We start from the raw sequence: 27,801 nt of genomic DNA on the forward strand, positions 1-27,801 counted from the left end.
ATGGTGGGCGGGGCTGTGTGCACATGTGTGAGTGCACGAGTGTGTGTGTGCAGGCCCCCAGGCCTGGCTGGGAGGTCTGTGTGGTGGTTGGTACCGAGGGGCGGGGAAAGCCGAGGACTGGGGCTTGACCCTGGGCTTGAGCAGGCCTCGGTCTCGGGACTGGAGTCTGGACAGCTTGAAGGGAGTTGGGCAAAGGGGAGTTGGGCCAACTCTTGCATCTTGTTGCTTGTGCAAATCTTCTGGAAATGGTATTAGTCCACATCACCTTCCAGTGGCCTGGGGCCCATGGAGCAGTGTATCTTTGTCACTCTGAATCTTGCCTTCCTCGGCACTGAGTCTCAGAGGTGGAGAGGCTCCCATGTCCCTGCCTCTCCTTTTGCCCCATCTGCAGGGATGAGGAAGGCCTGGGAGGGGGTGCTCACGGGACGGGATCTCTTTCCACTGCTTCAGTTGCCTGGGTGAGGGGGAGATGCTTCCAGAGGTGGAGGTTAGGTGAGGGGGACCGCTGAGGGCAGCCCTCAGGAGGCCTGTCACCGTGTTTCCAGGCTTCCCCGGGGACTTGAGTGTGCAAGGGGCAGGCGGCTGGCAAAAAACCACTGCTGACAGAAAGTGGCTCTTTTTTTTTTTTTCATGCAGCAGATGGCTGAGGACAAGGCCTCAGTGAAAGCCCAGGTAACATCCTTGCTGGGGGAGCTGCAGGAGAGCCAGAGTCGGTTGGAGGCTGCCACTAAGGAGCGCCAGGCTTTGGAGAGCAGGTGAAGTGACAGGGAGGGCGAGCCCAGCCCGAGGCCACTGCCAGGGCTCCCGAGGAGAACAGGACCCTTCGGGAGCCTCCAGAAATGTCCTCTGTGACAGGACACACAGGACTGGGGGTACTGGGCGTCCAGGACCTGGGTCTCAGTGCACCTGTGGGCTCTCCGACCTTCTGCTGGAGTTTGTCTTCTTTACTGAGTGGGTGTTTCTGGGGTGGTGTGGCAGGGCACGCCCGTGGGTTGCAGGGAAGCCCTCCCAGCTGAGAATGATGACAAGGAATGGGCACACACCAGGACCCCCAAGGACAGAAGACACAGGTCAGGGGTGAAGACCCCCATGCCTTTGGTTCCCTCTCTCCCTCCCTTGAGGGGCCCCCAGCACGCTTCCTTCACAGGCAGCAACAGAGGCCCCCCCTGGAGACCTAGGGAGCCCACTCGAGACTCAGCGCCATGAGTATTATTGAGGGCTGATGGCTGCCAGGCACGTGCCAAACTTCCTGACTCCCAGAGGAAAGCTGGTGCGCCCTGTAAACCACCCTGTGGTGCCAACAGCTGAGGCACAGAGACCACCCTTATCAGTAGAGAAAGTGTCTCATCAACGTCAAGGACTCGCACCAGCCTACTGCCCAGGCACCATCCCCGGGCCATCCTTGCACACTGGCCCTTCTGAAGTCAGCATCCTTAGGTCCTCTGGTTGCTCTCTTCTGCAGTGGGAGGTTTCTGCAAGTGAGGGTATTGGGTCAAAGGGCACGGATGTTTCTGTGGATCTCACGCCCCTCCACTGCAGATGCCCCAAACTGATGGGTTTGGGCTACAGGGTGGCCCCAGCCCTCGCAGCACTGGAGGTGGTCAGGGTGCCCCGGGCGGTGTCCGGGATGCCTTCCTGAAGGAGGCTGGGGAAACAGGCAGGAGGTAAGTGTGTGTGAGCATGCCACCCTCTAGGAAATGGATGGCGAGTGGGGAGGCCACTCAAGGATGAGCCTACTGGCTGTGGGATTGTTGCATCCTGCCGTCTCCCCAGACATGCCTCAGTCACTCAGTGTTGGGAAAAGGCACATGTAATTTTTAGGATACTCTGGTATCTTCTCTGCCTATCTCTTTTTCTGTGCACCTAAAAGAAGCTGCTGGAGTTGGGACACTGTCAATGCAGTTTTGTAACTGCCTTTGGTCCTCTGTGGAGAAGGCAATGGCACCCCACTCCAGTACTCTTGCCTGGAAAATCCCATGGACGGCGGAGCCTGGAAGGCTGCAGTCCATGGGGTCGCTGAGGGTTGGACACGACTAAGCGACTTCACTTTCACTTTTCACTTTCCTGCATTGGAAGGAAATGGCAACCCACTCCAGTGTTCTTGCCTGGAAAATCCCAGGGATGGGGGTGCCTGGTGGGCTGCCGTCTATGGGGTCGCACAGAGTCGGACACGACTGAAGCGACTTAGCAGTAGCAGTTGGTCCTCTAACGACCCTGGAGGGCCGTTACTCCAGCAGTTATAGGCTCTTGGGCACCTTGCTTTCCTATCACCCCACCTCCACTTCTACCCCCTTGGCTGAGCACGTACGTGCTGAACTACACAGCTCAGGGCAGGAGGCGTCTCCCATCAGGCCCCTGGCAGGTGGCAGTCCCATCCGATGATGGCAGTGACAGGGCTGGGTTTTGTCAGCTCACAGACGGGATCTGTGTCTGATAGACTGGCCCAGGTGTGGAGAGATGCTGGGACCAGAGCCCATCTCCAGCAGCCTCCCGCCATCACCCTGCAGTGGGGCTGAGGCAGCCTCGGTCCAGCGGTTGGCCTGGCCGAAGCCTGGACCCAGAGTGCAAGGTGCTGTTTGGATGTAGGAGACCCGGGGCGGTGGGGGGTGCTGGGCCATCAGTGCTGTGTACCCACAGGCAGGCAAGTAGGAGGCTCTTTGGACAGGTGTGGAGCCTGCGTGGCCTCTGGAGCAGTGCCCCTTTCCGGCTCCCCCCCATTTCTCACTTCTCCCTCCCCACCTTCTAGAAATTCTATCAAGGCTGGCTGTCTCTACTTCCTTTCCTTGCAGTCCCTCCCGACCCATCCACTAGATGGCCCTGGCCAGCGCACCCAGCACCCGTCTGTGGTAACCTCATGGGCAGTTCCTGGGGCTCCTCTCCCCTGGGACCATCTCCTTTACCCCCAGAACAGCCTTCCTGGATGGCTGTCCCCAGCCCAAACCCGTCCCGAGCCAGGTGCCCTGCAGTTGTCCATGTCTCCTCAGCCAGTGCCCACCCTGGAGTCACCTGGAGGCCTCCCCCTTTGTTGCCCTGTGCCAGGACTGGTCCCCTGCCCTGGTGTCTGTCTTGCACCATGTGGCAGGGGTGCTGGGCTGGCCGGTGCCCCCCTCCGCTGGGCCTGTGTGTGACCTCCGCTTCCTTGCAGGGCCCGGGTGGCCAGCGAACAGGCCCGGCAGCTGGAGAGTGAGCGGGAGGCGCTGCAACAGCGGCACAGTGTGCAGGTGGACCAGCTGCGTCTGCAGAACCAGAACATGGAGGCTGCCCTGCGCATGGAACGCCAGGCCGCCTCAGAGGAGAAGTGAGTGGGATGTGGTGGGGGGAAGTCCAGTGCTATCCCTGACTGTCGTCACACCCCAGCGAGGCGTCCTGGAGAGGGTGACATCCTTCACTCTCCTATCCACATTCCAATTCCACCCTCTGGCCCACACGTTCACGGCGTCCTATCGAGGATCCTGCCTTGTCTTTGATGGGGTGTCTTTTGAGTCTTCTTTCATCTCAAACCATCCTCCTGCTTTTCTGGATTCTTCATGAAGTTGACTTTTTTGAAGGGGACTTTAGTTTTATTTTTTGCACATAAAAATACATATTCTTATGAAAAAGAACTATGTCTTCCAGAAAATACTTAGAGACTGACGTATTACATTTTTATAAATCTCATTCATTATTGTCTCTGGTTCACTAAAAATTGCTGGACTCTTCTGTCCGCTGCTGCTGTGGTCAGTCTGTTGTGACAGGTTTTTTATTGTTTTTCTTTTTTTTTGTTGTTGTGATATGTTTTGATTGAAGTACGTGAAGAAAAGCCAACCCCACAGAAATGTGTAGTTGGACCAAAGCTCTGCTTTGTGATACACATTGCTTTCTATACTGTTTTGAAAATGTGTGATTTAAGGAAAAGGATATGAACTAGGTAGCAAAGCTTGCCTTGGAGCTGATGGCCTGCAAGGCCCAGAGGCACCCCGGAAGCCACATTCTGGCCTTCAACCTTGAGGGAAAGGAAGGGGGTGGAGTTGGACGCTGTGGCTGGATCAGGACAAGGTGGTTTCTTTTCCTCAGGCGGAAGCTGGCCCAGCTGCAGGTGGCTTATCACCAGCTCTTCCAAGAGTATGACAGCCACATCAAGAGCAGCATGGTGAGCAGTGAGCGGAACCGAGTGAGTATTGGAGAGGTGTCTTCTGGGTGTTGGGGACTGAGCTGCCCCTGGCTCCTCTCCCTGCAGTCCGGGAGCTGATCCCCTCCCCTAGATCCGGGATATTGGAAGTCAAGGCCCTACCTTAACAGACTCACAGAGCTGGCTTTGGAGAGGGATACTCGATTCACCCTAGAGCTTGGTCAGGGCCCTGGAGTGATGGGTCAGGCCAGACGGTGGGGGGAGATGGAGACACTTGGGCTGTGTTGTTTGCTGCCCATGGTGGACGGAGGGGAGGGTGCCTCCAGATGCTCTGCCCTGAGCAGGATCACGCTTGTCTCCATGGCTGCTCCCACCTGCCAGGTGTCCCCTGGGAATGTTTCCTTATCAGTCTTGAAGGTGACTGGGAGCCCTGTGGTTGTTGGTCGTCATCAGACCTATCCTGAGTGTAGTTTCTAGTGATCACATTTCAAGGATATAGTTAAACAGAAACATACTTGGAAGAGACTTATAAGGATAAAGCCTGAAACTGGGTCACATGATGAAGAGCTAGTTACAAAAACGTGGCCCTTTGACCTCAAGAGGGAAGGCTGGGTGTTGTGTGTGTGTGCATGTGTGTGCATCTGTGTGTGTGAGTGTGTCTCTGTGGGTGTGGTGGGGGTGGCGGCAGGAAAGGGGGTTGTGGGGCGTCTGTGAGGTGGCATCACGGGGGAACCTGTGAGACTTGGCTTAGTGGGCACGTAGTGGAGCACTAGGGCATGAGACTGGCCTGCGTGGAGTGGGTGGCCCCTGTCCTTTGGAGGGTTGGACGAGGACTGTACAGTTCAGGATGGAATGTCAGCCTGGGGGAGGTTGTGCCAGGTGACCCCAGTGGTCCTCGCTGGCCTCCTCTGCCTTTCCCGTGCCTTGCACAATGCCCCGTCTTTGGTTCCTTTTGGTCCTCCTCCCCAGGAGCAGTGGCTGGCCCGGGGACGGCCCGGCCTCCATGGCTGGGCCGGATGGGGCTCCGTCAGCTCCCTGTCCCCCACATCTAGGGACTGCAGCTGGAGGATCTCAAGCAGCAGCTCCAGCAGGCTGAGGAGGCCCTGGTGGCCAAACAGGAAGTGATCGACAAGCTAAAGGAGGAGGCAGAACAGCACAAGATTGTGATGGAGACTGTCCCAGTGCTAAAAGCCCAGGTGAGAGCTCATCCCTGTGGCCGGCCTGCGGGGGTGTAGGCTGGGATGCGAGGGCTGGGACCTGCCATGTGTTGGGTATCATTTGGTAGTGGCCTCTCAGAAAGGCTCTGAGCCCCTTGAGATGTTCCTCGAACTTGCAATGCCCTGGCGGGGACCGTCTTCACGCTGAGGGGCTCTGCCGTCCCCCTCCCAGCGTTCCCTGGGCCTGGCATGGAGTGGCTGATGGACAGCACGCGCTGCCCCTCTCTTGGTTTTGCCAGGCGGATATCTACAAGGCAGATTTCCAGGCTGAGAGGCAGGCCCGGGAGAAGCTGGCTGAGAAGAAGGAATTCCTGCAAGAACAGCTGGAGCAGCTGCAGAGGGAATATAGCAGGTTGAAGACCAGCTGTCAGGAGTCAGCCAGGTGAGTGTCGGAGCACAGGCTCCACGGGCAGTGGTGCTGGGTCCTAGGCCTGTCAGGTCAAGGTGGGGCTGGCCTCGCCCTCCCCACCTTGCACCCCATCCTTTCTGTAGCCTTGTGCATTCTGGAGACGTGACTCAGATGTGTTGATTGGACAGTTTCTTTTCTTTTCTCAAAGGATTGAAGACATGAGGAAGCGGCATGTTGAGGTCTCCCAGCCCCCCTTAACCCCTGCCCCAGGTGAGCGAGCAGCGGGAGGAGGCACGATGGATCCCAATACTACCGGGGAAGAGGGAACTGGACGTGGCCCCCTCCTCCCCATCAGTACACCCCCACCCCAGGGGTGGGCCTAAAAGGGAGATGCTGGCCTTGGTGACTCAGGTAGTCATAGCCCAGGTGTCGGTCCTCGCCTTGCCCCACAGTTGGTGCAGAGGGACACACACATGAAGCCCACCCCGACTGGTGCCTGATCTCTTTCCCCAGCTCATCACTCCTTTAACCTGGCCCTGCCCAGCCAGAGGAGAAGCCCCCCTGACGAGCCGCCCAACTTCTGCTGCCCCAAGTGTCAGTATCAGGCTCCTGACATGGACACCCTGCAGATACACGTCATGGAGTGCATCGAGTAGGGCTGCAGGCCGCCAGGCAGCCCAGGACCGTGCTATCTGCTGCTTTCCTCTCCTGTCTGCCTGGGCCTGAACTAGGGACAGCTGACACAGAGTGAGCGCCCTCTCTGAACCCCGAGACCTAGCCACAGGCCCCCATGCTTCCACACCCTCGTTTACGGGTTCGCCTCTCTTAGGGCAACACAGAGCCCCAGCGAGGCCCACCACTGTGCCCTTTTGTTTCGTTCTGTCTACCTGAGCTGCTTGGCTCTGGGGTTCACACTTTTTCCACCTGTGCTAGGAAGATCACGAGCCACAGCCGGGGCTCCTGGACACTGGCTTCCCAGGCTGAGATGGGCAGAGCCTTCCTCCCAGCCACTGGCACAGCACCTAGGGTGCAGGTCTTGTAAGCTGGGTGCTGTTCCCTTGGCGGCTGCAGTACATTGGACTGATGCTGTCTGTTACTACTGGACATTGGGGTTGTCGCTGTGGTACAAAATCCTTGTGCATCTCTCATACGTACCTTGGGTTGGATCCTTCGAAGTGGCATCATTGAGTATCCACCAGGGCTAGACAGCACTGAGGCCCCTACCCTGGTGTGCCTTCCTGCTCTCCCCACAGCTCTGCCACGGGTGATGGTGTCCAAGAGTCGGGGGGGGGGGGCTTGTGCCCATCCCACAAAGTGAGCTCCTTTCTGTTAAGAGTAAGCTTGTCTTATCTTTTCAGAGCTTGGAGGGTCATTTTCACTTCTGGTATAAATGGCCTGCTTGGATTTTTTTACGTATTTTTCTGTTGAGCGGTTAGTCTTTTATTCCTTGACTTACAAGAGCTCTTTGGTCATTAGGGGGATCGACTCTTTTCGAGTGTGATGTAACCTGCAGTTATCTCTTCTTCCTGACTTGGTACCGGTGTGTTTGCACTGGAGCCTGTTCTTTGTTGTTTCGTTTATCCTGCACAACTTCGGGTTTAGCGTTGTCACCACCTCTTGGTCTGAGGAGGTGTGCATGCCACAGGTACACTTGCCCCGTGCTGCCTGATGTTGCAATGCACCCTGGTCCTCCCCAGGAGCGCTGCCACCAAAGTCTGTGGTGCTGTTCCCTGTGCCAGCCCCAGATACCCCAGCCTGGCCAACAGAAGCCACTTCACCATCTCTGGCAGAGTACCAGCATCAGAGAACTGTTTTATAGTTTTGCAAGAATCTGGATATTTCCGAGGATGTTGACGCTGTGGGCATCAACCCTGTAATTGTGGTTTCCTTCTCAGCGCCCAGCATCCCTCTGTGCCCCGGGGGCTGCCTGGTTGGAAACGGGATGACACAGACCCCTGTCCCTGGGTTTTGTGTGGGACACCTGCTATCTGGCAGTGCCAGGGCGGACTAGGATCGGGATATCAGTCTGGCTAGATGAAGGCCCAGCCAGCATCCTGTTCTGAAAGCAAGCCTGGGCTGGGAGCTTTCTTGTCATCTGCAGGGGGAGACTGATCTACTTCCTGAAGCCCAGTGTTCAGTTGCAAATGGTCCTTCAGGAACATGTTAAAGGCACAGATAGGTTCTCTGCTCATGGATGCTTTTTCAAACTGTATCCTGCAATTTTTCTACAAGAGCACGTGCCATTTTGGGGGAATGTATTAGTTTCCTGTTGTTGCTGGAGCAGGTGACTTAGGCCTCCCACTTCTGGAGGCCTAAGTCTGAAATCCAGGTGTGGGCAGGCTTTGTTCCTTCTAGAGGCCTCTCTCTCAGCTCCCAGTGGTCTTCCTCAGAATTCCTTGGCAGGTGGACGTGTCTCTCCAGCATCTGCCTCTGTCTCTACATAGTCTTCTCCACTTTTTCTTCTCTTTCAAGGACACTTATTGGATTTGGAGCCCCCTCCCCCCCTCCCCGCCCTGAGTCATTCAGGATGACCTTGTCTCCAGATGTTTGCTTTCATCGCATCTACAAAGACCCTTTTTTCCAAGTAAAATCACAGTCACACGTTCTGGGGGTCAGGACATGTGCATCTGTGTTGGCCACCGTTCAGCCCAGCACAGGGTCATCTAGTGCCCACAGATGAGGACAGATGTGTTTGAAGGCAGGCATCTCTGGGATTGGCAGCTCTGTTGGAGGGCTTGTTCCCTGGGGTGATGTTGACCACTGCGCTCTGCAGAGGTAACACTGTGGTGAGGAAAAATGGAGTTGGGAATGGGGTAGGTGCTTGCAGGCTCGGGGACTGTCGAGCCTCAGACCCTTCATCTCCAGCTGGACAGCGCTGCTGAAGCTGATGCACGTGGCTAGGAGAAAGAGGATGACTCTGTTGGACCACTTGCATCCTGGGTGGTGGCTCCTGGCTGGGTAGGGATTGGTTTTGTGCTTCTAAGATGACACGTATACACCAGAGTGCTTCTCTGACCAGCTCCCTCCTCTGAAAGGGGGCTGAAAGAAGGGAGATCCCAGAGTGGTGCAAGGTGAACATTCTCTGCCCCACCCGCAACCCAGGAGAATTTCTGCAGCTCAGGCAGAGGCCCCCACCTAGGCAGCACAGTGGCTGTAGTGGGAGCTTCACACACATTCCACCTCTGCCCCAGAGCAGCTGCTTTGGGGCTGATTGGGGACCGGTCACTGGCCGGGACCCACTGCTGTCTGGAACCTTCTCTTCCTGCAGACTGGGCACCCCTCGCACCCGGCCTCCTGCCTCCCATGGGGCTGACAGGATGTGAAAGACTGAAGGTTTTCAATCAGGCTTCTGAAACAAGGGGCTGGATTCCTCCCGTGAGGGAAGCAGCCTGCCTGCGGGGTCAGCTGTGGCCCCTGGACCCTCATGACCGTGGGTTTGGGTGGTGGAGATGGACAGATAGGATCTCCACGTTGGCATTGTCCGTTGCTTCCACACACCCTGCTTCATTACCTGGTTAAGAGAATGCACGTTAAGAGCAATCAGATAAGCACAATACAAAAGCATTTCTTTCTCATGAATGACTAGAATGACATAGACTCAAACTAGACAAAAAGTGATGTCAAAATGGCAACTAACGCTGACTTCCAGTGCCCTGTTGACAAGGCGTGGGGACCCACTGCCATGGGGCTGGTCGGGTGGGATGGACAAGCCCATAGGGAGTGTCCTAGCCTCCTCAACCCCGCGACTTCAACACTGTCAGGCTGCTGGCTGCAGCAGCATCTGTAGCCACCAAAGGCCATGGAGTAGGAGGCAGCACTTCTGGAGCCGTGGATACCTCGTCACCTGGAACCCACTCTGGAGCATGTAGGTGTGAAAAAGCCAACAGATACAGTGATATATGAAGTGTGACCCCAATAAAAGATGGAGAACTGTTGTGCGTGCCCTGCTACCATTTGAATGGCTGTGGTGGTAGGATTACCAGTGATTAAGTTTGCCTTATGTGTTTATGTATTTTCCGGATGCGTATCATTTGCATGTATTACTTTGATAGAGAATGTATGTTACTGTGAACTTGGTCCGGGGTGGGTGCAGCCAAGGGATTTGCCTGTGAGTGGCTGGCGGCAGGTGGTACGAGGGCAGACTCCTTGTTTCTGAGCTGTGTGTGCACACTTGTGGGAGTGGGGGCGGTGCTACAGACAACAGAAACGTATTGTTTCCCAGTCGTGGAGGCTGGATGTCAGTTTCTCCTGATGGCCGTGAGAGAGTGTGTGTTTCAGGCTTCTCTCCTGGGATGGGAGAGGCCGTCTGCGCCCTCTGTCTTCATGTCATCTTTCCTCCGTGTGTGTCTGCATCTCCAAGTGTCCCCTTTTATAAGGACACAGTCCCATTGGATTAGGGCCACCCTCGTGACCTCCCTTTAACTCGATCACCCCTGAGAAGACACAGTGTCCACATGTGGTGGCATCCTCAGGGCCTGCGGGTAAGGGCTGCCTGGTGTTTTCTTGGAGGGGACACATTTCCACCCATAATGTGGGATGCCTAGCTGTTTTTTTTTTTTTTTTCAAAAACATCTTATTTCTTTTTGGCTCTGCTGGGTCTTTGTTGTTCCGAGGGCTTTTTCTAGTTGCGGTGCGCCAGCTTCTCCCTGCAGTGTCTTCTCTTGTTGCAGAGCCTGGGCTCTAGGTGTGCAGGCTCAGTAGTTGCTCCTTGGCATGTGGGGTCTTCCCGGCCCAGGGCTTGAACCCACGTTTCCCGCACTGGCAGGCGGATTCTTACCCACTGGACTACCAGAGAAGTCCCCAGCTCTGTTTGGTAGGAGGCTGAAGAGAGCATTTGCTGCTGCTGCTGCTAAGTCGCTTCAGTCGTGTCTGACTCTGTGCGACCCCATAGACGGCAGGCCACTAGGCTCCCCTGTCCCTGGGATTCTCCAGGCAAGAACACTGCAGTGGGTTGCCATTTCCTTCTCCAATTAGGTGACAGCATATAGGAGTCTGCTGTTAGAAAACAGCTGCTGCTCCACCTCCGTGGTGAATTGGAGGCCTTCTGTGGTCCACTGCCTGCTGATGGGTCAGAAAGGGGGCAGGGCTGAGTGTCTTCCTTGGCCACAGAAGGACATCATTGGAAGGGCCAGGCCTGACACATCCCTCGGTGGGCTTTGCCGAGGTGCAGAGGGCAGCAGTGGCTCCTTGGAGAGGAGCTGGGCCAGGCCTGACACATCCCTCGGTGGGCTTTGCCGAGGTGCAGAGGGCAGCAGTGGCTCCTTGGAGAGGAGCTGGAGCCTGGCAGTGTGTTCCCTAGGCCCGTCTGCGGTGTGAGGCTTGCACTGGTGACTTTACCTTTCTGAGTCTCAGGCTCCTCATCCATAAAATGGGACCATCCAAGGTTTGACTTTCATTTCAGTCGCTGCTGAGAGCAGGCTGTTGTTTGCATGCTGTTCCGCTGGGGTGGATGCAGAATCAGAGGAAGGGAAATAGGACTGTAGCAGCCGCATTTTGCAGGCAGATGGTGCGCAGTGTGGCTGCTTCATGGTTTCTGCAACCTCCACCCTGACGTAGCCGAGTGTCTCCTTCCTTCGTGGTGGCAAAGCTGTGGCAAGGGGGTGCTTGAACAGCCTTGGCCAGGGCAGGGCTGGAACTGGAGTCAAGATAGAAACCACAAGACTCCAAAACAGACATCTCAACTCAGGGTCAAACTGCACACTACACTGTGTGTGTGGGGGTGGTGGTCCCCCAAATCCAGGTGGGTACAATTTGGAGCACATTGCCACTGCATCCATGAGGTGGGCCAGGTGGCCCTGCTGTAGCTGATGGGACTCAGTTGCAGTCCATCTGCATTTGTTTCGCTTGTGGCGAACCATCACGAGCCTTCGTTGCATTTCTTCATTTCTTTGCAAAGACTTCTTTAGCCCCATCGAGGTTACCATTGTGTGTATACTCAGAAATGGCATGAGAAAATGTGCTGACCACACACTGACCTGTGCTGGGACCTTCCCTGCTGACTTTGAGAGCAGTTAAGTGCAACCAACTGAACATACGGAGGGCTGGGGGGAAGGGGGGCAACAGGGGCAAAAGCCTAAAGATACAGTCAAGGAAGGGGAAGAGGGTGACATCGACTCTTGGTAAGAACATGCCATTCAACCTCTGGCACTCAGGGACTGCATTGGGGGCTCAAAACACACACACACACACACTCAAAACACACTCAAAACACACTCAAAACACACACACACACACGCTGACTGCTAACTGCTTGTTAATCCCTCCAACTTCAAAGAAGAAAACACACACACCCACACACACACACACACAGACTGCTAACTGCTTGTTAATCCCTCCAACTTCAAAGAAAACCTAAGAGCACATAATTCCAAACTGCGTGTGCACACACGCACGCACACACACACACAGAGCTAACTGCTTGTTAATCCCTCCAACTTCAAAGAAAACCTAAGAGCACATAATTCCAAGCTGCAAATTATGTTTTTAAAAGCTGATTGTTAACAGTTTATTTTCAAAGGTGTTCTCCAAACACTTAATGATGCAGGTTTTTTTTTTTTCTTGTAGTAAAATACACATAAGATTTACCATTTTAACCATTTTAAGTGCACAGTTCAGTGGCAAGAAGCATATTCACATGGTTGGGCAACCACCCCACCATCCATTGCCAGAACCTTTTCGTCTTCTCTAATGGAAACCTTGTCCCCATTAGATACTAACTCCATATCTCTACCTGCCCAGTCCTCGTCTGTCTCATGTCAGCAGCATTAGGATATGCAGTTGAGGAGCAGCTCAGCTGGCCTTTAGGTAAAGGGGTAGGAACTGGTTTTGTTTGGTAACCACTGTCAGCAGGCGAGGGTGCCAGGCACCCTTCTGATTGGCACAGGGTGCTGGTGATTTGAAGGGAGAGTGAGGTGGGGTCAGCAAGCAGGGTCTCGAGTGAAAACCCACGGCGGGTTGGTCAGGGTCAATATGGTGAGGTCAGCAGCGTCCGTCCCCGGGGTCAGTTCTTGGATGTTACAATTCCATCCTACTCAGAGATGGGTAGACTCAGGCCCTGTCCTTTCTGAGGATCCCATTTCAGAGGAATGACTCTAGGTCCCTGAGAAAGCCTCTCCTGGGTTGTTGGAGGTACACAGACATCTCAAAGGGCCAGAGCAGGGGTTCACATGTGGGGAGCCTTCTTAGGAAAGACTTGGAGAAAGGGGGGGTGCTCAGTCAAATGTTGGCTGGAACAAACTACATTCTCTTGCTAGCCCTGTTTTCTCAGATGGGGACTCAAAAGGGAGCTGGGTCGGCCCAGGGTCCTGACCTTAGGCTGTAAGAAGTCAGCCACGATTGGCCATCCCTGAGTGCCAGAGGTTGAATGACATGTTCTTACCAAGAGTCAATGTCACCCTCTTCCCCTTCCTTGACTGTATCTTTAGGCTTTTGCCCCTGTTGCCCCCCTTCCCCCCAGCCCTCTGCATGGTAGGGAATGCTCTTTCCCAAATCTTTGCATGGCTGGTTTCTTTTTGTTGTTCAGCTTGGAGCTGAAACATTACTTTCGTCTAAAGTCTCCATCCTAAATCCATTGCCCTGTTGGAGTCTCCAATCTTTTCTGGTTTGTTTTCCATCTCTGTCCACTATAGGGTGGAACCCCTGGACCAGCGTGAGGATAGGCAATGAGTTTGCTGAGAATCCCCGTGTGCACTCACCACAGGTCAGAAGAGAACAGGGGACTGTCTGCCTTGGTCTCTTGATACAGGTGCCCCCACTCTGTCCTTTCCTTAGAGGAGAACCCCCCACAGAGAGGGGTGTGCATGTCAGGGGCGGGGTGCAGGCACAGCTGATACTACCGCATCCTGGGTGGAACAGAGCACAGGGCGTGTGGTAGGTCTGGTGCGTCTGGAAGTGGGGAGACCCAGGGATGGGGCTGTTCTGTGAATTCTCTGGTTTCCATTGCATCTGAGTGTTGTGGGTCTGGGGTGAGGTGGGGATTGATCTCTCAGAATCACGTAGATGTCTGCGGTACCAGAATGAGGATTCTGTCAGCATCCAGGAGTGTGAGAGAACAAGCCTGGGCTTCTATAACCGTGGGCAGTAGTAGTCAAATTTTTCTGTTGAAAATAACTACAAATGACAGATGAAATATTCTTCAAATCTGTTAAAGCAGTTGAGAACCAACAAGAGAGTGAAAGCTGAGAGGAAATGGGAGTCTGAGAAGGAGGCCACTGAGGCTACTGTGCCCCAAGGATGTTGGTTCTGGAACTGAACCCAAGGGAGGCCGAAAGTCAACCCCGCTCATCCCAGCGCTGGGGCTGCAGGGAGTGTTCATAGACACAGGATACCAAAGCATGAATTTGAGGCTGTGGGTCTGGCTCTGTGCTGTTTAGGTTTGAGTAGCTGGGGTGCTTTAGGGACTTCAAGGCCTAAATTTGGTTCCAAGTGTTCCTGGGCACCCATGTGACTTTCTCAGGGCTGCTGTAACACATGACCACAAACTGGACGGCTTGACAAAAATTTATTCTCTTTCTGAAATCCAGTTGGGAGCAGGGGCACCTCGTGCTTCAGACTCTGAGGGCGATCCTGTTCCACACCTTGCCCAGCCTCACATTGGTGGCCTGTGGTCCTTAGTGTTCTTTGACTCTTAGACGTGTCACTTCTGTCTCTGCCTTGTTTTTATATGGCCTTCTCCCTGTGTGTCTCTATGTCTCATTTTCTTTTCTTATAAGGGCACCAGTCATTGGATTATGGCCACCCCAAGCCTGTATGACTACATCTTAACTTGATTACATCTAAAGAGACCCCATTTCCAAATACGGTCACATTTACAGGCAGTGGAGCTTAGGTCTTAAACATCTTTTGGGGGACCCTATGGCTTGTCAGGTTGGGCTGCTATCATAGACTAGCACACTCTACTATAGACAGGCTGGAAGTCCAAGGTCATGGTATCAGCGGATCTCGTGTCTGGAGATGGCCTACTTGTGCTTCATAAACAGCCACCTTCTTGTGTCCTCACATGGCAGAACAGGTGAGTGAGCTCTTTGTGGTCTCTTTTATCAGGGCACTAATCCCATTCACGAGGGCTCTACTCTCATGACCCAGATCATCTCCCAAAGGCCCCACCTCCAAAGTCCATCATTTTTCAGGTCAGGATTTCAACACATGAATTTTGAGGGGACACAAACATTCAGTCTGCGGCACAATCCATCCCATAATAGTACCATTAAATGCCTAGCAAAAGGAGGCACCAAAGAATCCCCACAAAAAAGACTTCTTAAGGACAATGAACAGGATACAGTTAAACCACCAAGCACTCAATGCCACACGGTGCCCTGAACAGGACAGGTTGCATGAGACATCCCAGGGAACAGAAATACAAGCAGAAATACACAAATGGGACCTATTCAAACAGGAAATTTTCCACAGTGAATGAAACTATTGATAAAAACAAAAAGGCCACCTACTGAATGGGAGAAAATATTTGCAAATGACATGTTTTTAAAAATTTATATTGGAGTATCATTGATTTGGCCTTTTTTACAGTTCATGAGGTTCTCACAGCAAGTATACTGGGGTGGTTTGCCGTTCCCTTCTCCAGTGGATCATGTTTTGTCAGAACTCTTCTGCTACGAACCATCTGTCTTGGGTGGCTCTGCACGTCATGGCTCATAGCTTCATTGAGTTATGGAAGCCCCTTCGCCACAACAAGGTTATGATGCGTGAAAGGGGCCAAATCATCTCCCATGCTAGTAAGGTCATGCTTAAAATCTTGCATGCTAGGCTTCAGCATTATGTGAACCAAGAGCTTCCAGATGTCCACAAGAAAGAAAGTGATGAAAGTGAAGTCTCTCAGTCATGTCCAACTCTTTGCGACTCCATGGACTGTAGCCTATCACACTCCTCCATCCATGGGATTTTCCAGGCAAGAGTACTGGAGTGGGTTTCCATTTCCTTCTCCAGAGGATCTTCCTGACCCAGGGATCAAACCCAGATCTCCTGCATTGTAGGCAGATGCTTTACCGTCTGAGCCACCAGCAAAGTCCATATTAGAAAAGAAAGAGGAACTAGAGGTCAAATTGTCAACATTCGTTGGATTATAGAGAAAGCAAGGTAGTTTCAGAAAAACATCTTACCTCTCTTTCTTCGACTGTGCTAAGGCCTTTGACTATGTGGATCATGACAAACTGTGGAAAGCTCTTAGAGAGATGGGAATACCAGACCATCATACCTGTCTCCTGAGAAACCTGTATGTGAGTCAAAAAGCAACAGTTAGAACCCTGTATGGAACAACTGATTGGTTCAAGATTGAGAAAGGAAAACTAGAGGGCTGTCTGCTTAATCTAAATGCTGTCTGTTTGATCTATATGGTGAGCACATCATGAAATGCCAAGCTGGATGAGTTACAAGCCAAAATCAAGATAAGCAGGAGAAACATCAACAACCTCAGATACGTGGATGATACCACTCTAACGGCAGAAAGCAAAGAGGAACTAAAGAGCCTCTTGATGAGGGTGAAGGAGGATAATGAAAAAGCTGGCTTAAGTAAGACTAAATGTTTAAAAAACTAAGATCATGGCACTCCAGCCCTGTTACTGCATGGCAAGTAGAAGGGGAAAAGGTGGAAGTAGTTACAGATTTCCTCTTCTTGGGCTTCAAAATAACCACAGATGGTGACTGCAGCCATGAAATCAGAAGATGATTGCTTCTTGGCAAGAAAAGGATGACAAACCTAGACAGGCTGTTAAAATCAGAGACATTACTCTGCCGACAAAGGTACCTATAGTCAAGGCTAAAGTCTTCCTAGTGGTCACATTTGGTTGTGAGAGCTAGACAGTTAAGAAAGCTGAGTGCCAAAAAATTGATGGCCTTCGAGCAGTGGTACTATAGAAGACTTCTGAAAGTGCCTTAGACAGAAAGGAGTTGAAACCAGTCAATCCGAAAGGAAAACCCTGAATATTCACTGGAAGGACAGATGTCGAAGCCGAAGCTCCAGTATTTTGGTCATCTGATGTGAACAGACGACTCATTGGAAAAGTCCCTGATGCTGGGAAAGATTGAGGGTAGAAGGAGAAGAGGGTGTCAGAGGTTGAGATGGCTGGACAGCATCAGAGATGAACATGAACTTGGGCAAACTCCAGGAGATGGTGAGGGATAGAGAGACCTGGCATGCTGAAGTCTATGGGGTCACAAAGTGTCGAACACAACTGGGCGACTGAACAACAATGGTTGATTTACAATTCTGTGTTAGTTTCAGGTGTACAACAAAATGATTCAATTATACATATACATATATCCACTCTTTTAGATTCTTTTCCATATAGGCCATTACAGAGTACTGAATAGTGTTCCCTGTGCTATATAGTAGGTGCTTATTATCTATTTTATATATAGTAGAGTGTATATGTCAATCTCAATCCCCCAATTTGTCCCCACCCACACCCTGCTTTCCCCCTGGTTACCATAAATTTGTTTTCTACATCTGTGACTCTATTTCTGTTTTGTAAATAAGTTAATTTCTACCATTTTTTAGATTTCACATATAAGTGATATCATATGATATTTGTCTTTCCCTGTCTGACTGACTTCACTCAGTATCACAATCTTTATGTCCATCCATATGGCTGCAAATGGCATGATTTTTTTCTCTTTTATGGCTGATATTTCATTGTATATATGTACCACATCTTTTAAAATCCATTTATCTATTGATGGACATTTACATTGCTTCCCTGTCTTGGATATAAAAAGTGCTGCTGTGAACACTGGAGTGCATATATATTTTTGAATTATGTTTTTTTCTGGGTATATGCTCAGTAGTGGGATTGCTGTGTCATGTGGTAGTTCTGTTTTTATTTTTTTTTAATTTATTTGTTTTAATTGGAGGCTAATTACTTTGCAATATTGTAGTGGTTTTTGCCATACATTGATAAGAATCAGCAATGGGTGTACATGTATCCCCTATTCTGAACCCGCCTCCTACCTCGCTCCCGATCCCATCCCTCAGGGTCATCCCAGTTTGCCAGCCTTGAGCACCCTGTATCATGCACTGAACCTGCACTGGCAATCTATTTCACATATGGTAATATACATGTTTCAAGGATATTCTCTCAAAGCATCCCACCCTCGCCTTCTCCCACAGAGTCCAAAAGTCTGTTCTTTATATCTCTGTCTCTTTTGCTGTCTTGCACATAGGGTCATGGTTACCATCTTTCTAAATTTCATATATATGCCTTAATATACTGTATTGGTGTTTCTCTTTCTGACTTACTTCACTCTGTATAATAGGCTCCAGTTTCATCCACCTCGTTAGAACTGATTCAAATGCATTCTTGTTAATAGCTGAGTCATATTCCATTGTGTATATGTACCACAGCTTTCTTATCCATTCATCTGCCGATGGACATCTAGGTTGCTTGCATGTCCTAGCTATTGTAAACAGTGCTGCAATGAACATTGTGGTACATGTGTCTCTTTCAATTCTGGTTTCCTGGTGTGTATGCCCAGCAGTGGGATTGCTGGGTTGTATGGGAGTTCTGTTCTCAGTTTTTTAAGGAATCTCCACACTGTTCTCCATAGTGGCTGTACTAGTTTGCATTCCCACCAACAGTGTAAGAGGGTTCCCTTTTCTCTGCACCCTCTCCAGCATTTATTGTTTGTAGACTTTTTGATAGCATCCATTCTGACTGCCATGAGATGGTATCTCATTGTGGTTTTGATTTGCATTTCTCTGATAATGAGTGATGTTGAGCATCTTTTCAGGTTTTTGTTAGCCATCTGTATGTCTTCTTTGGAGAAATGTCTGTTTAGTTCTTTGGCCCATTTTTTGATTGGGTCATTTATTTTTCTGGAATTGAGCTGCATGACCTGCTTGTATATTTTTGAGATTAACTCTTTGTCAGTTGCTTCATTTGCTATTATTTTCTCCCATTCTGAAGGCTGCCTTTTCATCTTACTTATAGTTTCCTTCGTTGTGCAAATGCTTTTCAGTTTAATTAGATGCCATTTGTTAATTTTTCCTTTTATTCCCGTTACTCTGGGAGGTGGGTCATAGAGGATCCTGCTGTGATTTATGTTGGAGAGTGTTTTGCCTATGTTTTCCTCTAGGACTTTTATAGTTTCTGGTCTTAAATTTAGATCTTTAATCCATTTTGAGTTTAATTTTGTGTATGGTGTTAGAAAGTGTTCTAGTTTCATGCTTTTCCCAGTTTTCCCAGCACCACTTGTTAAAGAGATTGTCTTTTCTCCATTTTATATTCTTCCCACCTTTGTCAAAGATAAGGTGTCCATAGGTGCATGGACTTATCTCTGGGCTTTCTATTTTGTTCCATTGATCTATATTTCTGTCTTTGTGCCAGTACCATATTGTCTCAATGACTGTAGCTTTGTAGTATAGTCTGAAGTCAGGCAGGTTGATTCCCCCAGTTCAATTCTTCTTTCTCAAGATTGCTTTGGCTACTTGAGTTTTTCTTTTTTTCCATACAAATTGTGAAGTTATTTGTTCTAGTTCTCTGAAAAATACCATTGGTAGCTTGATAGGGATTGCATTGAATCTATAGATTGCTTTGGGTAGTATACTCATTTTCACTATATTGATTCTTCCCATCCATGAAGATGGTATATTTCCCCCATCTATTTGTGTCATCTCTGAGTTCTTTCATTAGTGTTTTATAGTTTTCTATATATAGGTCTTTTGTTTCTTTAGGTAGATTTATTCCTGAGTATTTTATTCTTTTCGTTGCAATGGTGAATGAAATTGTTTCCTTAATTTCTCTTTCTGTTTTCTCATTGTTAGTGTATAGGAATGCAAGGGATTTCTGTGTTAATTTTATATCCTGCAACTTTACTATGTTCATTGATTACCTCTAGTAATTTTCTGGTGGTGCCTTTGGGGTCTTCTATGTAGAGGATCATCTCATTTGCAAACAGTGAGAGTTTTACTTCTTTTGCAATCTGGATTCCTTTTATTTCTTTTTCTTATCTGATTTCTGTGAGTAAAACTTCCAAAACTATGTTAAATAGTAGTGCTGAGAGTGGGAACCCTTGTCTTGTTCCTGACTTTAGGGGAAATACTCTCAGTTTTTCACCCTTGAGGATAATGTTTGCTGTGGGTTTATCATGTATGGCTTTGATTATGTTGAGTTATGTTCCTTCCATGCCTGCTTTCTGGAGGGTTTTTTTTTTTTTATCATAAATGGATGTTTAATTTTGTCAAGAGCTTTCTCTGCATCTATTGAGATAATCATATGGTTTTTATCTTTCAATTTGTTAATGTGGTGTATTACACTGATTGATTTGTGGATATTGAAGAATCCTTGCATCCCTGGGATAAAGCCCACTTGGTCACAATGTATGATCATTTCAATATGTTGTTGGATTCTGTTTGCTAGAATTTTGTTGAGGATTTTTGCATCTATGTTCATCAGAGATATTGGCCTGTTGTTCTCTTTTTTGGTGGCATCTTTGTCTGGTTTTGGTATTAGGGTGTTGGAGGCCTCATAGAATGAGTTTGGCAGCTTTCCTTCCTCTGCAATTTTCTGGAAGAGTTAGGATAGGTGTTAGCTCTTCTCTAAATTTTTGGTAGAATTCACCTGCGAAGCCATCTGGTCCTGGGCTTTTGTTTGTTGGAAGATTTTGATTCCTGTTTCAATTTCTGTGCTTGTGGTGGGTCTATTAAGATTTTCTATTTCTTCCTGGTTCAGTTTTGGAAGGTCATACTTTTCTAAGAATTCATCAATTTCTTCCAAGTTGTCCATTTTATTGGCCTATAGTTGCTGATAGTAGTCTCTTATGATCCTTTGTATTTCTGTGTTGTCTGTTGTGATTTCTCCATTTTTATTTCTAATTTTGTTGAATTGATTCTTCTTCCTTTTTTTCTTGATGAGTCTGGCTACTGGTTTGTCTATTTTATTTATCTTCTCAAAGAACCAGCTTTTAGTTTTGTTGAGTTTTGCTGTAGTCTCCTTTGTTTCTTTTTCACTTATTTCTGCCCTAATGTTTATGATTTCTTTCCTTCTAGTAATCCTTGAGTTTTTCATTTCTTCTTTTTCTCATTGCTTTAGGTGTAAAGTTAGGTTATGTATTTGACTCTTTTCTTATTTCTTGAGGTAAGCTTGTATTGCTATGAAACTTCCTCTTAGCACTATTTTACTGAATCCCATAGGTTTTGGGTTGTTGTGTTTTCATTTCCATTTGTTTCTATGCATATTTTGATTTCTTTTTTGATTTCTTCTGATTTGTTGGTTATTCTGAAGCATGTTCTTTAGCTTCCATATGTTTGTATTTTTAATAGTTTTTTTTCCTGTAGTTAACATCTAATCTTACTGCATTGTGATCAGAAAAGATGCTTGAAATGATTACGCATTTTTTTTTTTAAATTTACCAAGGCTAGATTTATTGCCCAGGATGTGATCTATCCTGGAGAATGTTCCATGTGCACTTGAGAAAAAGGTGAAATTCGTTGTTTTGGGGTGAAATGTCCCACAGATATCAATTAGGTCTAACTGGTCCATTTAAAGTTTGTGTTTCCTTTGTAATTTTCTGTTTGGTTGATCTATCCATAGGTGTGAGTGGGGTATTAAAGTCTCCCACTATTATTTTGTTACTGTTAATTTCCCCTTTCATACTTGTTAGCATTTCCTTTACATATTGTGCTGCTCCTATGTTGGGTGCATATATATACATATATATGTATGTATGTATGTATGTATACACACACATATATATAAAATAATTGTTTTATATATATATATATAATAGTTATATCTTCTTCTTGGACTGATCCTTTGATTATTATGTAGTGTCCTTCTTTGTCTCTTTTCACAGCCTTTATTTCAAAGTCTATTTTATCTGATATGAGTATTGCTACTCCTGCTTTTTTTTTGGTCTCCATTTGTATGGAATATCTTTTTCCAGCCCTTCACTTTCAGTCTGTATGTGCCCCTTGTTTTGAGGTGGGTCTCTTGTAGACAGCATATATAGGGGTCTTGTTTTTGTATGCATTCATCCAGTCTTTGTCTTTTGGTTGGGGCATTCAACCCATTTACCTTCAAGGTAATTATTGATAAGTATGATCCCATTGCCATTACTTTGTTGTTTTGAGTTCAAGTTTATAAACCTTTTCTCTGTTTCCTGAGAAATAAATGAAATAAATGAAATAAATGCTTTAGCATTTGTTGAAGAACTGGTTTGGTGGTGCTGAATTCTCAGCTTTTGCTAGTCTGTAAAGCTTTTGATTTCTCCTTCATATTTGAATGAGATCCTTGCTGGGTTTCTTGGACTTGGGTGGCTATTTCTTTCCCCATTTTAGGGAAGTTTTCCACTATTATCTCCTCAAGTATTTTCTCATGCCCTTTCTTTTTGTCTTCTTCTTCTGGGACTCCTATGATTCGAATGTTGGGGCATTTAACATTGTCCCAGAGGTCTCTGAGGCTGTCCTCATTTCTTTTAATTCTTTTTTCCTCTTTGCTTCATTTATTTCTACCATTCTATCTTCCACCTCACTTATCCTATCCTTTGCCTCAATTATTCTACTGTTGGTTCCCTCCAGAGTGGTTTTGATCTCAGTTATTGCATTATTCATTATTGATTGACTTTTTTTTAAAATTTCTGCCAGGTCCTTGTTAAACATTTCTTGAATCTTCTCAATCCTTGTCTCTAGTCTATTTATTTGCAACTCCATATTTTTTCAAGATTTTGGATCATCTTTACTATCATTATTCTGAATTCTTTTTCAGGTAGACTCCCTTTCTCTTCATCTTTGGTGTGGTTTGGTGGGCATTTATCATGTTCCTTTACCTGCTGACTATTTCTCTGCCTTTTCATTTGTTTATTTCTTTTTAAATATAAATTTATTTATTTTAATTGGAAGCTAATTACTTTACAATATTGTATTGGTTTTGCCATACATTGACATGAATATGCCACGGGTGTACATGTGTTCCCCATCCTGAACACCCCCCCCCACTTCCCTCCCCATCCCCTCCCTCTGGGTCTTCCCAGTGTCATTTGTTTAGATTGCTGTGTTTGGGGTGGCCTTTCTGTAGGCTGGAAATATGTGGTTCCTCTTTATTTTGGAGGTTGCTCCGTGTGGGTGGGGTTGGACGAGTTGCTTGTCAAGATTTCCTGATTAGAGAAGCTTACATCTGTGTTCTGGTGTGTGGAGCTGGATCTCTTCTCTCTGGAGTGCAATGAAGTGTCCAGTGTGATTTTTGGGGTGTCTATGGGTTTGACATTGGGCAGCCTGTATTTTAATGCTCAGGGCTGTGTTCCTGCGCTGCTGGAGAATCAGCATGGTATGTCTTGCTCTGGAATTTGTTGGCCCTTGGGTGGAGCTTGTCAAGTGTAGGTCCTTTCAGTGTAGGTATGGAGGCTTTTTTTTTTTTTTTTTTCGGTATGGAGGCTTTTGGATGAGCTCTTGTCAATTCCTGTTCCCTGGAGCCAGGAGTTTTCTGGTGTTCTCAAGTTTTGGATTTAAGCCTCCTGCCTCTGACTTTCAGTCTTATTCTTACAGTAGCTCAAGAATTCTCCATCCATATAGCACAGATGATAAAACATCTAGGTTAATGGTGAAAAGATTCTCCATAGTGAGTGGCACCCAAAGAAGTTCACAGAGTTACATGGAGAAAAGAAGAGGGAGGAAGGAGATAGAGGTGACCAGGAGGAGATTATACCCCTAAGTAAAAATGGGCACTTATATTCTAAAAGGTACAAAATGAATAACAATACCAAAAAGCAAAGATTGAAAATCTAGTGTAGATTTTCAGGTTAGATTCTCAAAAATACAATATTAAAAATGCAAAACAAAATCTATTTATTTATATCTATATCTATATATGAAATTTGCTTTAATAGTAGGGTCTTTTTTTTGCAAGGTAATAGTAGGTTATAAAAATGAAAAAGGAGTAATAAAGAACTTTAAAAAATTAAAAAGATTAAAAAATGATAATAGTAAAAATGTATCTAGGTATTTCTCTGGAGATGTTGAGGGCAGTGTGGGGTTAGTTCAGTTTCAGATAGTTCCTTGTTCCAGCTTATATTTCTTCTCAAGGTCTGTAGGTCTCTCCAATGCTTAGTGCTAACTACAGGGTTTTAATCTGTTGCACCTGTCACTTCCAGAGAAGTTCCCTCTTCTTTGTTTGTTTTGGCTTTCTCTGTTTGCAAGTCTCTTCAGTGTCAAATTTTCACCAAGACAAAGGGGATGAAGGTGGTCACTTATTTAGGCTCACTTGTTCAGTTGTGTTGTGAGGAGGGAGTTCAGTTCACTTCAGTCGCTCAGTCATGTCCAACTCTTTGTGACCCCATGGACTGTAGCATGCAGTCCTCCCTGTCTATCACCAACTTCCAGAGTTTACTCAAACTCATGTCCATTGAGTCGGTGATGCCCTCCAACCATCTCATCCTCTGTCATCCCCTTCTCTTCCCGCCTTCAATCTTTCCCAGCATCAGGGTCTTTTCAAATGAGTCAGCTCTTCGCATCAGGTGGCCATAGTATTGGAGTTTCAGCTTCAACATCAATCCTTCCAATGAATATTCAGGATTGATCTCCTTTAGGATGAACTGGTTGGATCTCTTTGCAGTCCAAGGGACTCTCAAGAGTCTTCTCCAACACCACAATTCAAAAGCATCAATTCTTTGACACTCAGCTTTCTGTATAGTCCAACTCTCACATCCATACATGACTAGTGGAAAGACCATAGCCTTGACTAGACGGACCTTTGTTGACAAGGTAATGTCTCTGCTTTTTAATATGCTGTCTTGGTTGGTCATAACTTTTCTTCCAAGGAGTAAGCATCTTTTAATTTCATGGCTGAAGTCACTATCTGCACTGATTTTGGAGCCCCCCAAAATAAAGCCTGTCACTGCACTGTTTCCCCATCTATTGGCCATGAATTGAAGGGACCAGATGCCATGATCTTTGTTTTCTGAATGTTGAGCTTCAAGCCAACGTTTTCACTCTCCTCTTTTACTTTCGTCAAGAGACTCTTTAGTTCTTCTTTGCTTTCTGCCATAAGTATGGTGTCATTTGCATATCTGAGATTATTGATATTTTCCCCAGAAGTCTTGATTCCAGCTTGTACTTCATCCAGCTCAGCATTTCACAGGATGTACTCTGCTGCTGCTGCTGCTGTGTTGCTTCAGTCGTGTCCGACTCTGTGCGACCCCATAGATGGCAGCCCACCAGGCTCCCCCATCTCTGGGATTCTCCAGGCAAGAACACTGGAGTCGGTTACCATTTCCTTCCCCAATGCATGAAAGTGAAAAGTGAAAGTGAAGTCGCTCAGTTGTGTCCGACTCTGTGTGACCCCATAGACAGCAGCCCACCAGGCTCCTCCTTCCATGAGATTTTCCAGGAATTTCCTTATATACTCTGCATATAAGTTAAATAAGCAGGGTGACAATATACAGCCTTGATATACTCCTTTTCTAGTTGGAACTAGTCTGTTGTTCCATGTCCAGTTCTAACTGTTGCTTCCCGACCTGCATGGAGATTTCTCAAGAGGCTAGTTAGGCGGTCTGGTATTCCCATCTCTTTAAGAACGCTGCAAACAAATACCACTGGCATGTGTGTTGAGTGTTTGCAGTGTATGGACCACACGAGGTTTGCCCCAGCTCATGGTGGCATGTGTTTCCCGGTCTACACTGCTCAGGGTCCAGGTTGCTCTGCATGGGAACTGTCCAAAGCGGGACCTGTGTTTTGTTCACTCCCCAGGTCTGAGCTGCTCAGGTTCAGGTTCTCAGGCACTCTGCAAGGGCACAGACTTGGTTGGGCATGCGTTTTTTTCCCCTTCCCAGGTCCAAGCACCTCACGCGACCAGGTGCTTGGTGAGTGCACTGTCTCAGGTGTGCCGTGTGTCTCCTTTGGCGAGCTGATATCAGGCTGTGACACTCCTGGTGGATGTCAACTGTCCAGGATCCCAGGAAGATGTGATTAGCAACTGGAGGCCTGCTCACAGTTTGGTGGAGGATGCCGTCTCTGGGGCCAAGATGGCCCCTCACCTCCTGGCTCTGGCTGTTGACCGTCTGCCTCTTTGCCTCCATCTGGGGACTGGTTGGTTTTAAGCCAGCCAGCTCTCCTTTGGTGTTCACTCAGTCCTTTGTTCTGTGAGTGGGCCAAGCTGCTAGTTAGCTCAGAGCTTTTCCCTGGAAAGTTCTCTCTCTCTCTTTTTTTTTCCCCTCTTTCTCTGGCTATCCCATAGTTTGGGTTGCTATGTCATGTTAGCTCCCTCAGATTGTCCTTAGGGCATTCAGGCCTGGTCCTTACCCTAAGCATGCAACCTGCGCCTCCCTGTGGTTAGGTGCGTATTCTGTGGGTTTTCTTTTTGTTTTCTTTCTCTCGGTTATATTGCCCTCTGAGATTCCAAAACTCCCCACAGACATGCTGGTGAGAGGGCTTCCTGCTATTTGGAAATGTCTCTTCCTTCACCACTCCCTCCCCAGGACGGGTCTCCATCCCTAACTCTTTTGTCTTTTTGTCTTTTATATTTTGTCCTACTTCCTTTTGAAGAGAATGGATTGCCTTTCTGGGTGCCTGGTGTCCTCTGCCAGTGTTAAGAAGTTGTTTTGTGTAAGTTGCTCAGCATTCAAATTATCTTTTGATGAATTTGTGGGGGGAGAAAGTGGTCTACCCGTCCTATTCCTCTGCCATCTTAGGACCGCCCCTATATTGGCAGATTTATTCACAAACACTGTTCCTAATGTACTGTGATTAGTCGCTCATTCGTGTCCGATTCTTTACGACCCCATGGTCTGTAGCCTGCCAGGCTCCTTTGTCCACAGGGATTCTCCAGGCAGGAATACTGGAGTGGGTTGCCTTGCCCTCCTCCAGGGGATCTTCCCAACCCAGGGACCGAACTCAGGTCTCCCACATTGCAGGAAGATTCTTTACCGTCTGAGCCACCAGGGAAGCCCAAGAACACTGGAGTGGGTAGCCTATCCCTTCTCCAGGGTATCTTCCCAACCCAGGAATCGAACCAGGGTTTCCTGCATTGCAGGAGGATTCTTTACTTGCTGAGCTACCAGGGAAGCCCTTAAACCACTTTGTCTGTGGTATTTTATTATTATTTTATTATGCCAGGCTAATCTGACAAATGGGCTTTCCAGGTGGCTTAGTGGTAAAATAAAGAATCTACTCAGAGGTTAAAGCATCTGCCTGGAATGCGGGAGACCCGGGTTCAATCCCTGGGTCGGGAAGATCCCCTGGAGAAGGAAATGGCAACCCACTCCAGTACTCTTGCCTGGAGAATCCCATGGAGGGAGGAGCCTGGTAAGCTACATGGGGTCGCAAAGAGTCGGACACGACTGAGTGAGTTCACTTTCACTTTCACCTGCCAAGTGAGTTCGATCCTTGGTTCAGGAATATCCCCTGAGGAAAGAAATGGCAACCCACTCCATTATCCTTGCCAGGAAAACCCCATGGCCATAGACAGAGGAGCCTGCTGTGCTGCAGTTCATGGGGGTGCAAAAGAGTTGGGCACAACTTAGCGACTAAACAAGAAGACAACATCAGGGTAGAAAGTCAGAAACTGGACACTTTCATACCAAACTGGTTGGAGTCAAATTGATGCAACGTTTTTGGAGGGCAATTTGGTAACATGTATAAAACATTTAAAAAAGAGATTACTTTTTGACCCAAGAATGCTCCTTCTTAAATCAGAATTATTGTACATCCTGTGTTGGTGGTGGTTTAGTCACTCAGGCATGTCCGAGTCTTACGACCCATGGACTGTAGCCCACCAGGCTCCTCTTCCATGGGATTTCCCAGGCAAGAAAACTGGAGTGGGTTGCCATTTCCTTCTCCACATAATGTATTACACAAAAACAAATGTACCAGGATACCAAATGTATCAGGTTTGTTTATAATACTGACAAATTTAAAACAGTCTAAAGACCTATATACAAGAGATTGGTTAAAATTCCTATGGATTACACATTCTGAGGAATATTATACAGCTCTTAAATTACTGTGGATGGCACAGGCTTCACCGTATCCACTATATGGCCCAATTTTGGGTTGATTCTGGGTGCCCTGTCTGGCAAGGGATGGTCATTCTCCTTGTCCCCTTCCTCCAGCTGCCCCTTGCAGTGTCCCTCCCCTCCTTTGACTCACTGGTCTCCTTTTCTACCATGATATGGGTTGATTAACAAGG

The 27,801-nt window shown here is 48.0% G+C and overlaps 1 protein-coding gene across 4 annotated transcripts in view; it reads left to right on the top strand.

The window, feature by feature from the left end:
* Positions 1-9,633, top strand: part of IKBKG (inhibitor of kappa light polypeptide gene enhancer in B-cells, kinase gamma) — a 25,572-nt gene extending 15,939 nt beyond the window's left edge. For 3 of the 4 annotated variants that reach the window (XM_013976822.2, XM_018044344.1, XM_005701339.3), the window contains exons 4-10: positions 637-755; positions 3,146-3,298; positions 4,054-4,150; positions 5,161-5,304; positions 5,565-5,707; positions 5,883-5,944; positions 6,188-9,633. In XM_013976822.2, the coding sequence (XP_013832276.2) occupies positions 637-755; positions 3,146-3,298; positions 4,054-4,150; positions 5,161-5,304; positions 5,565-5,707; positions 5,883-5,944; positions 6,188-6,330 (861 nt within the window). In that variant the 3' untranslated portion in view covers positions 6,331-9,633. The remainder of the gene's footprint in view (positions 1-636; positions 756-3,145; positions 3,299-4,053; positions 4,151-5,160; positions 5,305-5,564; positions 5,708-5,882; positions 5,945-6,187) is intronic. The other variant, XM_013976823.2, reaches the window with a different exon arrangement.
* Positions 9,634-27,801: the final 18,168 nt, after the last annotated feature.

This window comes from Capra hircus, unplaced genomic scaffold, assembly GCF_001704415.2.
Source record: "Capra hircus breed San Clemente unplaced genomic scaffold, ASM170441v1, whole genome shotgun sequence".
In the NCBI taxonomy this organism is placed as follows: Eukaryota; Metazoa; Chordata; class Mammalia; order Artiodactyla; family Bovidae; genus Capra; species Capra hircus.